Raw genomic sequence first — 13,461 nt, 5'->3', positions numbered from 1 at the left:
ATAGGCCTCGTTCTGCATTCTCATTCTTGTATCTTGCTTCAACTCGTGCAGACCAGTGAATTGTTGATTGGAGGGTCTTTGAATGTATATCTGCTGCTATTTTTAAAACTCCATTCGGGTCTTTGAGCGGTTTTGTCCTTTTACCAAGACTAGCAATTTTAACACTACGGTTCCAGTCAATCTGTTAACTTCTACTTCCATCTTTGGATATGGTAATTACCTCTATAGGAGATTTTGGAAGTATATACAGGCCAGGGTCGGCTATACGGATCATTTCTCTCCAATCAGCTCTATTCGACATCATACTTGAAACAAGACTTACATTATGCATGTCATTTCTCATCACTTCTCCTCGGGTCATTTTAGGCCCGCCCTTATTTCTGTTTGAACTGGAACATCCGATAGGCTCCATTGAACTTGGCTATGCCACTTTAGATGACTTTCTCATCGCTTATGCAGGATGATCTGTTGGGATTCTATACAACAAGAAATTTGTTTTTGAGGAGATGAACAATATCTTGTCCTATAAGTATTTACAGGCAAAAGGTACGGGTTTTTTTTTTTTTTGATGAAAGTGTAATTACACAAACCACACACCAATCCCAAAAGGCAGAAGCTAAGGGGCTTTTGTAAAGCATACAATGGAGCTAAAATTCTGTTAGATCAGCTTGCTTTCAAAGCAAGCAACCTGCGAAAGGGTATGTGGAAATATTTTAAAAAAACACCTCACAATTAAGAGGGAGGAGGTCATGAGTTTAACTCTCCTTGGGGCCTATCTATCAAAAAAGGAAAAAAAGAAGAATGAGAGCATCATCAATGGCATGGGAAGGATGTGTTTCATGGTGCCGCATGCTAGTAGCTCATGCTTATTATCATGGTCATTTTTATGCTGGTGCACCGTATAAAATTGAGGATATGAGAAGCACAGCCAGGTTCAATAAAATGCAGTTGCCCATCAAAGCATGGCCATATCAGTACACCGCATGACTCTGAGCTGAAGGGCTACACCCCCCATCACTTTACTTTTTTATCCAAATTCCACCAATAATACAAGATAAGATTTCCAGTGTTGGAACAGCTTATCACCATCCAAATATTCAAAATCCCACCTAAGAGATAAAGCCATTGTTACATACAAATAAGAGCAAAGAACATCATCTCAATGTCTCAAATTAAAGATAGAGGGCACAATCTACATATCGTCATCATCATTCTTCTGCAACAGCCACTTCTGGCTCGGAGAAGTAATCGTGCCTGAAACATTATGAAGGGATTATCAGACTCTAGGATTTAGCCACATTCTTGAAATAGTTACAGAAGTATTCATCTTCACAAATTTAATCAGACGGAGACAAGTAAAATCCAGCAATTTAAACAATCATCAACATTAACCTTCCCAATTGACATCACACTAATAGTGAAGGTCAATATGATCATGTGGCGTCATGCCTTTGGCCTTGGGGCATATAATGATGTCTGCAATGGATGATCCTGAACACAGAATCAATGGGCAATATCCTGCACACTATGTGATCTTTAATTTAATTCCCTGTTCTCCAAACCAAAGCAACCTTAAGAAAGGTGGTCCATTGAGTGATTAGTCTTGAACATACGTACAACAGGCAATATCCTGTACACTATGTGATCTTTATTTTAATTCCCTGTTCTCAAAACCAAAACAACCTTAAGAAAGGTGGTCCATTGAGTGATTAGTCTTGAACATACGTACAACAGGCAATATCCTGTACACTATGTGATCTTTATTTTAATTCCCTGTTCTCAAAACCAAAACAACCTTAAGAAAGGTGGTCCATTGAGTGATTAGTCTTGAACATACGTACAACAGGCAATATCCTGTACACTATGTGATCTTTATTTTAATTCCCTGTTCTCAAAACCAAAACAACCTTAAGAAAGGTGGCCCATTGAGTGATTAGTCTTGAACATACGTACAACAAGCAATATCCTGTACACTATGTGATCTTTATTTTAATTCCCTGTTCTCAAAACCAAAACAACCTTAAGAAAGGTGGCCCATTGAGTGGGAAGTCATGAACATACGTATCCTTCTCCCACTGGCTGAAAGAAGTGCAAATTTATCACCATTCATAACCACCATCTGAGTGGAATTTCAACACGGTAACTAGCACAAGCACAAACACCTAATTCTGATATGTGGCAGGTCAGAAGGGGCTGAAATATTTGGACAGGTAGACCCCAAGGCCCCAGTTCAAAAGTCAAGTTTCAGCCTAATCGGAGTTGGACAATTACCGGGAATCAAAAAGTGAAATCTTACCGAATTTTGCGAGTAAGTTGGTAAATGCCTGTAGCACCCATTGCAACATTAACACTGAAAAGGTTCCAATTTTTCTGCAAAACCAGTATTTATTAATACAATTAGAATTTACCACACATACAAACAAGAGAATAAAGAAGAGAAGGTTTCTTTCATAAGGCATTGAAAAAAATTGTAACCAGGAGTGGCTTATGCCCCAAGATTATAAAAAGCACAGATTACCACAAAGCACTATAACTAGATTGACTGAACTCCGTGAGTGGGAAAGGATGTTGTTTTACTGGGGAAGGGAAAGGATGGTCTCTTGGTCATACAAATCCACCCATGGAGGACACCACCTGCCCATCATATGGTTTTTTTTTTTCCCCCTTGAATCAACCATTTGGCATACATGCTTCCATGTTATGTGTCCCCCCCACCCTCCCCACCCAAAAAAAAAAAAAAACCAAATGACAAAGAAAACAAAACAAATATTATATCTACAATTACCTATAAAAAATGTTATATCTAGAAAACGATTTTAAAGTAAATATTTTCTGCGGTTAACAAATGGAGCCTAATTGAAGAACTTGAAATATCCGCACATAGGTCATAAAGATCTGCATCATACTTTTTCTTCCTACTGAAAAGAACCATGAGAAGTGATTGGAGATTGATGTTCAATCAAAATGGTAAGCCATTCACAATCTTTGAAGCTTGAAATAGGATTTTCTGTAACTTAGATATTTAAAACTCTCAACAGCATCTTATGTTCTACAGGACAACGTTCGAAAACTCAGGTCTCGGTGCCAACTCGGACCCTTGAAAAACCGAGTTGAGTCGAGATCTCTCGCCGAGTTGGTGCACTTTTTTTTTTCTCAACTCAAAGCCTCATCTCGGTGGGTGTTAGACCTAGTTTGGGTCTGAAACTTGGTATTCAGCCTATTTTAGGCTATTTAAACACAATGGCACTATCAGATTTTGCAAAAACAAAGTCCAAATAGGAGTTTCAGTTAGTGGGAAAGCAGGATAGACACTTACTTATGCTAGAAACCAGGACAGACACAGGACAAACACACGTATTTATGCCTAATATCATTTAAGTAAATGCTTTTGTATTTGTATTTCATTTACTTAAGATCTTATTCATAAATAAATAAATACCCCCCTATTTGAATCCAATAAAAATAGTTAAAAAAATCAAATTCCAAAAGGAAAAAAAGTCAACCCCCCAGTTCAAGAACAAAAACTGGATTTTCGGCGGTAGGTGCAATTTTCAACTTTCTAATGCTGGGGTTTTTCTCAAATCAAAAAATTCCATAAATCTTAATATGGTAAAACATTGCTAAAAACCAAAAGTGCGGTAAAATATTCATTTGTTTTGATGTCCAAAAAACAAAGCTTTCCAACAAGTCCAAGATTGCTAAAATCTGATTTATATTGAAGGAGTTATGTACCGGTTAAACTTAATTCGGTGTGCTGTCAAAATCGCTCTGAATGAAAATAGTTTTTTGGATATCAAAACAAATGAATATTTTACCGCACTTTTGGTTTTTAGCAATGTTTTACCATAATAAGATTTATGGAATTTTTAGATTTGAGAAAAACCCCAGTATTAGAAAGTTGAAAATTACACCTACCGCCAAAAAATCCAGTTTTTGTTCTTGAATTGGGGGGTTGACTTTTTTTCCTTTTGGAATTTTATTTTTTAACGATTTTTATTGGATTCAAATAGGGGGGGTATTTGCTTATTTATGAACAATATCTTAAGTAAATGAAACAACATTTACTTAAATGATATTAGGCATAAGTAAGTGTCTATCTTGGTTCCTGGCATAGATAGGTGTCTGTATACCCAGAATTTCCAGGAGAGATCTCACCGAGATCTGGCACTCATATAAAAGACCTAGATGGGCATTTTCCTATGTCCAACCGAGATCTCGACCGAGATTCGAGTTCTCTCCGAGATCTCGCCAAGATATTGAACTTTTGTGACTCGACCCTCATCTCGTCTCGGATTTTCGAAATACCGAGAAACTCGGCGAGATCGAGATCTCGAGAGTTCTTGAACTATGCTACAGGAGTTTCTCACCCAAAACACACACACAAATCAACAAGTCCTTCTTACACCTAGGTTCCATGGATCCTTCCACATAGGCTCACCATCTGTATTCTATGTTCTAGAGTTTCTCACCCAAAGGCCAAAACACACAACAAACACACAAAATTAATGAACCTACACACACAATTACATGATTCCCTTAACACAAATCTGCACCTATTTTACTGCCAATTCCTTACCCGTAGGTTCCATTGACCCTTCCATAACATACTAATAGCAGTAACAGAATTTTATTCATCAAGGAATTGCACAGTATTGTCTATAGTATTTTTTACAAAAAATGTGCAATGCATACACCAATATCAGTTACAAGGAATGGTAGAAAGATTTTCCAAGATCATTTATATCAGTTTCACCAAACCCTCTAACAGTCGAAATTCAATCAAAAAAGGAGGCACGAGTATCCTGCTTTTAATTCAAAATTAGACATATGCTATAGGGCCAGGAGATAAATATAGCTTTCACTTCTGGAGGCATGAACTGATCCACATCAAAGCATTCAATGACGTAGAAGCACATCTTGGAATATCATACAAGATGCAGAGAAATGAAAAGTACAGCATGACTGACGTATTCCCAGTTGAAAACTGCTTTGAAGGCTGTCTACAATAATTAACCACATGCCAGTATCCAACAAAAGGTCCAACCCATGGTCAGACCAGTTCTCCCCGAATTTGCTTGAGAGGGTATTTACTAAGAACACCAGTTTGCTATTTTATATTCAAATTCTCACCTCTTCCCAAACTCAGTGCAACAGTGCATCCTCCAAAATCAGAGAGAACAATACTCCTTCATCCCCGTCCCATTTCCTCTTTAAAAAATAAACGAAATAAAAATAGAGACAAAATCTACCGCTTCCTTAACTTAAAATAGAATTTAATGCATAATTTATAACATGGAAAAAGTTGGAAAAGCCTTGGATATGAATCACACAGCATACTCAAACACAATCACCGGGAAACCCTACTTCTAGGAAGTTACTCATCTAAGGCCCATTGATCAAGAGAGAGACTCAAACCAAAGTTAAAACCATACATCCATGATACCGAATTATCAACAAAGTCCATTGCTCCATAAACATCAACCGAAGTACAATTCGATATGATCATAAGCTTTTTTAAGATCCATTTCTGTAATCAGACTGCCATCCTTTCCCTAATGGTAATACACTCATCAGCAACTAATAATTCATCCAGAACTAGCTCACCTCCAACAAGTTGTTTATTTGTACATGAAACTTATTATTTTCCGTCTACTTTATTTAAACAAAACAACAACTCGGTCTTATCCCAACTAAATTTGGTCGGTGTCTACTTTATTTAAACTATCTGTTTAATTAAATACTACATAACCATTTTCTTACTCCCTCTAGAACCAGATTTTTTTTCCTACACATTCAAGCTGACCTCCTACATATCCTAATCCACCTACTTTTCACGTTTCATTCAAAAAATAATAATAATAAGAAGTTACATTCGTGAATTTTCAGAAAAATGTTTCTTTGAATTCTGGTACATAAAAGTGACAGGTAAAAATGTTTCTTTGGTACATGAAAGTGACAGGTCTGTTTTCACATTAGAATGTGGGTCCTCAGATGAAATAACAAAAGAGTTACATATACCAAAGTCAATGTCTTCAAAAGGATAATCAATAAGTCAATTTTAAAGAGCTGCTTGGTAGCTTCATTGACTTATGTCAAATTAAAACCAGGTCTTGGAAAGAATCACCAACAACTAGAGATTTCTCCGAAAACTGAGAACATGAACTCTATAAGGTAAAGAATGTGCAAGCCAAGTGTATGTTACAATATTTCAATGAACAAAACAGGAAATAAGAATACCACATTGTAACAAGTAGGGCCTAAAGTCCCTTCATTTATACAATGACATGGACAGAAATCAACAATATTGCAGATACTGTGCTGGAAACAATCTCCGCAAAATTAAAAGTATTACCCCATAACATTGCAAACAGACTGGCTATTTTCTCCAAGTAGTCAATCTTACCGGTGTAATTACTGTGCTGTAGCGTGACCAGACAACTCCAGTGCAACAAACAGCTGAAACCATAAGACGTGAATTAGAAAACTATCGATACAAATAAACTGAAAGTGAATGCTTTATAAAAAATTAATAATTCGAGAGAAAAATAATTTGTTGTAGTCAATCCTTCCCCCACCCTACAAGCAATGATTTCCATAGGAAAAAGAAATCTTAAATGGTACTTGCCTATTTGCTGAGGATAAGAGAGCTTTTCGGGCGGTTTTGCGAAGTCAGCTACATTTGCAATGCTGATACCCCATTTAAATGTTGGGGCCCAGAAGTGAACTGCAATCAGGAAGAAGGTATACTTACACAAAGTGGAAGTAACTAATGACATAGATATCTTAAAATAGCACATGTAAGTCAAGGAACAAGAACTCTGTTTGTGGGGCTATTCAGCGACTGATCATTCCTATGCAGATTCAATCAAGATCCATACTTAATAGTCTCAATTAGGTAAAAAGTAGAAACAAATGATATCTAGATCGAATTTTATTAGCTATTTTGTCAAGTAATTCAAACATATTATGAATATTTGCTCTTAACCAAGATTTGCATCGGCCAATAAGTTTAATGGGAGGTTTTATTTTTACTGTTAATTACTATAACCACAAGAAACCAAGTAAACCCATAACATTTTTCTCTGTAGTAATCATGGAACAAAAACTCGACCAAAACCGTTGAAACCATCGAGTTAACTCGGCTTCCCAAGTTTCCGAGACGAGTTGAAGGGGGATTTTATAAAATCCCTGGATTCGACCGGGTTTCGATGGTTTCGATTTGTTTCGACCATATTTTGGTGGTTTCGACACATATACCCATTGAAACTAGGGGAAACTTGACTCGAAACTAGGACAGACAGGTATTTATGCCAGAAACCAACACACACACTTAGTTATGTCTAATATCATTTAAGTAAATGTTCTTGTATTTGTATTTCATTTACTAAAGACTTTATTCATAAATAAGCAAATACCCTGTATTTGAATCCAATAAAAATAGTTAAAAAATCAAATTTCAAAAGGAAAAAAAAAAAAAATCAACCCCCCAATTCAAGAACAAAAACTGGATTTTTTACGGTAGGTGCCATTTCAACTTTCTAATGCTGGGGTTTTTCTTAAATCTAAAAATTTCATAAATTTTAATATGGTAAAAAATTGCTAAAAACCAAAAGTGCGGTAAAATATTAATTTGTTTTGATGTCTAAAAATATATTTTAAATTCAGAGCGATTTTGACAGCATTTGCGCACACCAAATTAAGTTTGACCGGTACATAACTCCTTCAATATAAATCAGATTTAAGCAATCTTGGACTTATTGGAAAACTATCAAAACAAAGCTTTCTAACAAATCCAAGATTGCTTAAATTTCATTTATATTGATGGAGTTATGTTCTAGTCAAACCTTATTTGATACCATGTCTAAGAACAATATACAGTATCAAACTTGGATCAAAACCACAAGTAATATTTTTAGTGTTCTCTATATGAAACTAATGTATGGATTGAGTTTAAAATGTAAAAAAAAAGGCAGCACAACAAAAATCAGGGCAAAAAAATAACTTATGGGCCTCGAAACCAAAGTTCGAGTTAGCCTGGAGAAAGTTCCAAGTTTCGACCGAGATATGGTCAAAACCGAGATGAACTCGTTTTCTGGTTGGTCTAAACCTAGTCGAAACCCGAGTTTTAGAACCTTGGTAGTAATACATCAGGAATAATACTCCTCTGCATAGGCCATGGGCTATGAGAAGATTACAATCCTTCCAGCTCTGTGAAGAAGATTTCTAAGTATGACTATTTACTCATCATTGCTTTGTTGGTTTTCTAGATTTGTTTCCACACACACAAGTACAACTATTACTCAGGATTGGTTTTGATGCTCTTTAATCATATTTCAAGCAATCGAATGGTCTGCTTTTCTGTGATGAATCTTTCATTGAACCAATAGCCCCCTCCCCCAACTATATGTTAGATTAATTAGAAATTTATATGTAGGGCAACAGGTTATTGATGATTCTATACTTTCTAATCCCACAGTTTCAAAGTGAAATAATAACTCTAACAGCGAGAGATTGGCGAGACTAGCCCACCATATAGTTTGATGTTCTATTAACCATAATCCCCAAATTGTACTCTTGATTCTCTGTCTATTTCTCCTTCCCACACTCAATTCACCAAGCCTTATTTTCGTCGGCTAACAGACTTTAAATTATGACGATATTCAATGTATAAACTTCGACATCACACCTTAAATATATTCGCCGACCAAAATTACATGTTTATTGTCTTGATTAAATATCAGTAAGAAAATTTGACATTTTGTCAATTCTTTAAGCAAAATAAAATATTTCGATTATCAGCTCCAGTATTCAGTAATTCCGATCCAATGAAAAAGAAACCATCGAAAATTCCTCAATATATATATAGGTCAACGACCACAGAGGATGAATCTCGTAATTCCAATCACAAACAAAAATCAGAAAGAAAAAGATAAAATTTGAGTCTTCTAGGGCAGGGTTACAAAACAAAACAATTATAGCAAAGAGGAGGAATTGATTATGATCCGTCCATGATTAAAAAAAAAAAAAAAATGAAAGATTGAGAGAATAAAAAGAAAAGGGCAGGGAAAAGACAAACTGGTTTTAGGTCCGGCAGGATGGTTCCACAAAGCTTGAAATTTAGAAGCCGCCATGAAATCTCAGATTCTGTCTCTCCGCCGTGACTCGTGAGTCCCGAGTTCTCCTGCAACTGAGCAGTGCCTCGTTCCTGAGAAAGAGAGAGAAAACCTTTACGTATCTACCCAATACAATGTGAACAAAGCCCATCTACCTCTACTAGTCGGGCGGAAGGGGTCGATCTTGGTGGGGCCCATCTTCCATGATAGGCCCATCAGGCAGTGACAGCTTGCATTTATTTATCCCTGAAGCCTGAATGGTTAATCTCACACTAATAATAAAAGGAGCAATTACTATCACTACCGTGTGCTTAGCCTATATTTATTATAACTACCTTATCTTAAACTTTTTTTTTAATACTATCCTGTTTTTAAACTTTTACATCTTCTTCTACCCTCATGTTTTTAAATACCCAGATTACCCTTTCTTTTACTTAATAACCTGCTAATTTATTTAAATCTTCTACTTTTTATTTTTTTTGTCATTAAAATAGTAAAAAATGAAAATCACCCACACATTTCTTCTTTCTCCCGCTTTTTACTCCATTCGATTTTTTATTTTTGTTTTTTATATTTTTTTAAAATTTTCTATTTAATTAATTTTTTATTCAATATTTCATCCTCATCGTTCTTCCTCGAAGTTCGAACAAATTATGGTTCTAAGTATCGGTATCGTATCACCCGTATCGGGCGATACATATCGATTTTGCTAGTCATCGATATCGATCCTATGCCGATACCGTATCAGGAGCACGGTACGAACAAGGGGTAAAATGGTCAGAACTCATTTTTTAAAGAGATTCAAGGGTAATTTTGCCCGATGCAGCCGATCCAGGCCGATACCGTATCAGTATCGTATCGATTTTGCAGGTTATCAATACCCGTTCCAATACCGTGCACTAATACCATGGAACAAATCGACTCTCTTCAAAGCACCCCACTTCTTCTCTCTCTTCCTGTTTTTTATTTAATTTACTTTTTATCATTTTTGAAGAGAGTTGATCTGTTCCATGGTTTTAGTGCACGGTATCGGAATGGGTATCGGTAACCTACAAAACCGATACGATACCAATACGGTATTGACTTGGATTGGCTGTATCGGACAAAATTACCTCTGAATCTCCTTAAAAAATGAGTTTTCTGACCATTTTACCCCTTGTCTGTACCGTGCTTCTGATATGGTATCGGCATAGTATCGATGACTAGCAAAACCGGTACGTATCGCCCGTATCAAGTGATACGATACCGATACTTAGAACCATGAACTGTTCGAACTTTGAAGAAGAACGATAAGGATGAAATGTTGAATAAAAAATTAATAAAATAGAAAAATTGAAGGAAAAAAAACCGAATGGAATAAAAAACGGGTGAGAGAAGAAATGAGTGGGTGCTTTTAATTTTTTACTATTTTAATGACAAAAAAAAGTAGAAGATTTAAATAGATTAGTAGGTTACTAAGTGAAAAGGAAGGGCAATCTGGGTATTTAAAAATATGAAGGTAGAAGGAGATGTAAAAGTTTAAAAGCAGGATAGTCTTAGAAAAGAAGTTTAAGGTAAGGTAGTTTTAGTAAATATAGGTTAAGTGTAGGGTAGTGATAGTAATTGCCCCATAATAAAATTAAAATAAAATAAAATAGGACAAATGATCTATAAAATGGATAAAATTTTGCGACGCCCATAGCAGGAATGTTCCTGCTACAAGACTAGCAACCAAAGAAATGGAATTATTCACTTCCCCTTTGGGTTCATAAATACCCTCCTAGGTTTTTGTATTTTCTAAAATACCCTTATAGATCCCATTTCCTTGGTTGCCAGCCTTGTAGCAAGAACATTCCTATTACTAGTGTAGCAGCAAAATTTCATCCCTAGAAAATGGTCTTGTTCACGGTGCTGTTGAAACCGTCTCATTCACATTGCTCTCTATGTTAGAATCCAGATCCTCTACGGCGTGCTTCCTGTCCTGCGCCTTGCTGCGCACAATAACCGCTTTACCTGCATTCGGGGTAGGGCGCTTAAGCAGGGGTAAGGCGATCATTGCACGTGACCCTATGTCTACGTAGAACAGTGCAACACGGGCAGCGCATCGTAGAGGATCCAAATTGCTGCATGTCATCGCCTTCGGTTTGACAATGATAAATATTTTTATAAATATATATATTGTTTATTTTTTATTTTATTTTTCATTTCTATTCATTTTTATGAAACAAACACACCCTTAAAATACGAATTGAAAACTGATCCGAGCTACTTCATCAGATTTTGACGGATCACCAAACAAACATACTTTTATTATTCTAAAATTTTTGTCAAGTTCAATCTTACTATTATTCTAAAATAAGATGTTTGACATAAATGCCCCCATGATCCCAATCTATCGGATCCATATCAATCTCTGATTAGTTTTCGGTCAGATTTGAATATCAATTTTTCAAATAGAAATTCCCTTAAATTGATACCAAATGTCCAGCGAGAGTGATGTTACAATCTCACTACGACACTACCCATTAAGCGATCGAGAATTAGAAAAGATGAAAATTCAAGTATATGAGAAGATAAAAGTAATTCTAAGTAGGAAGAGCCATGTTCTCTTGTATTGTCAAAACGTGTCCAACAAAAACTTTCGGGTCGGAAAGATCGAGAATCTCCTTTCGAAGACAAGAAAGGAAATCCTTATTAAGTTTGTGGTTACATCTATCCCCTCTTATGCTATGTCTATGTTCCTTTTCTCTTCTTCCATTTGTCATATCCTTAAAAAATCAATCAGACATCTTTTGTGGAAGAATAATGAGAGAAACGAGGTTGTTTGGTTGGGGGGTTTGGGCTTTAGGGATTTAGGGAATTTTATCCTTGCTATGCTTGCATGGCAAGGTTGGCGTATCCTTCATAACCATGATGCTTTGTGGGTTTGGGTTAAAGTTTTAATTGGTAAATATTTTTGCAGATCTGTTCTATCAAAAGAAGAGTGGGGGATGGAAATATCTGCTATTTCTCAAATCCTCATTCCTTTTTCTCATTCTATTGATGATTGGATCTGGGCTTTTAATTTGCCAGGTAATTTTTTAGTTAAATTTGTATATTTCTCTATCTCTACATCACTTAGTCATGGACCTTCTTCTCATAATCCTTATTGGTTGAGGCTTTGGAAATTTAATATTGTCCCGAAAAAAAAAGTTGTTCTTGTGGAGATGGAGTTCTAATACTTTGGTTGTAAATAAACTTTTAGTGTTGCATCATTTGTCTACTAATGTTGTTTGTCCTCTTTGTTTGAATGAGGAAGAATCAAGAGTTCAAGCTCTATCCTGCTTCCCCTTTGCTTCAGCGGTGTGGTTACTACTCCCTTTTCGATCTAATACATCAGAATTTCATGGTAGGAGTTTTAAGGACTGGCTAAACTACTTGTTTATAAAGCATAAGAATGTTCCAAATTTGTCAGATTTTAATATTGTTTGGTCTTCATGAATATGGCAGATTTGGAAGACTTGTAATAGAGCAATCTTTGATCATATGGATCCGGATCTCCTCAGCACCATTTTCAGATGTTAATGTTACTATCACGTAAGGGCACCTTTGTGTTTCAACCCCCTGCCCAATACAAATGTTCCTATGTCAAGTGCTGCTATGGTTTCAGTGGATCCCTCTACTGATTTCTTTGATATGCACTCGGATGGGGCCTGGAATGTTGGGTCTTTCACAAGTGGTAGGGGTTTTGTTCTTAGCACAAATTCGGGCTCTTCTGTGGCTGCTAGATGCAAGTGTAGTTCTAGTTTCTCTGCGGCTGCTATTGAGGCAGAGGCCACCTGGGATGGCATTCGTTTTTTTTTGGGTAAAGGATAATCTATTGAAAAGCATGTGAATTACACGTGGTGGAAGAATCACAAGTTTCAACCAACCACGAAGTGGAGTTTGGCCATACTGTCATACACGGCATAGACAGGACCTTCCTAGCTAGGCAATCAGCCACAAAGTTGGCTTTCCTAGGAATAAAGGAGAACTTACAATCCAGGACATATGAACTTTGAAATCTAATATTCTCAATGATAGGCTCACTAAAGGGATGGCATTCTTTTAGCTCTACATTAATATGATTTGTTTCCTTTAGTTGTCTCTTCAAACAGTTTGCCTTTAGTAAATGGTCTAAATAATGTTGTATCTTCTTTAATATGGGCCGCTAGATCTGTTGTTGAGGATATTGTTCGGTTGATTTTCTCTTCAAGATGTTGTTTTTAAGTTTGTTCCTAGGTCCTCTAATAAAGAGGCTTATTTGATAGCTACTGGGGTTATGCGTTTAAGAATTTCCTGAGATTGGTGGCTCTCTCCACCACTTGTATTTCTTTCTCAGAGAGGAGGC

The 13,461-nt window shown here is 36.2% G+C and overlaps 1 protein-coding gene across 1 annotated transcript; it reads right to left on the bottom strand.

The window, feature by feature from the left end:
* Window positions 1-997: 997 nt before the first annotated feature.
* LOC122641573 (mitochondrial pyruvate carrier 4) lies at window positions 998-9,156 on the bottom strand. Its single transcript, XM_043834849.1, has 5 exons — window positions 9,077-9,156; window positions 6,626-6,724; window positions 6,404-6,456; window positions 2,297-2,370; window positions 998-1,254 (listed from the first exon to the last, which is right to left on the bottom strand). Exons 1-5 carry the CDS (start codon window positions 9,129-9,131, stop codon window positions 1,209-1,211), a joined length of 327 nt encoding a protein of 108 aa, XP_043690784.1. The 5' UTR covers window positions 9,132-9,156; the 3' UTR covers window positions 998-1,208.
* Window positions 9,157-13,461: the final 4,305 nt, after the last annotated feature.

The sequence above is a fragment of the Telopea speciosissima genome, chromosome 10 (genome assembly GCF_018873765.1).
Source record: "Telopea speciosissima isolate NSW1024214 ecotype Mountain lineage chromosome 10, Tspe_v1, whole genome shotgun sequence".
NCBI classification, from domain to species: Eukaryota; Viridiplantae; Streptophyta; class Magnoliopsida; order Proteales; family Proteaceae; genus Telopea; species Telopea speciosissima.
This window is presented reverse-complemented; position numbering and strand designations above follow the sequence as displayed.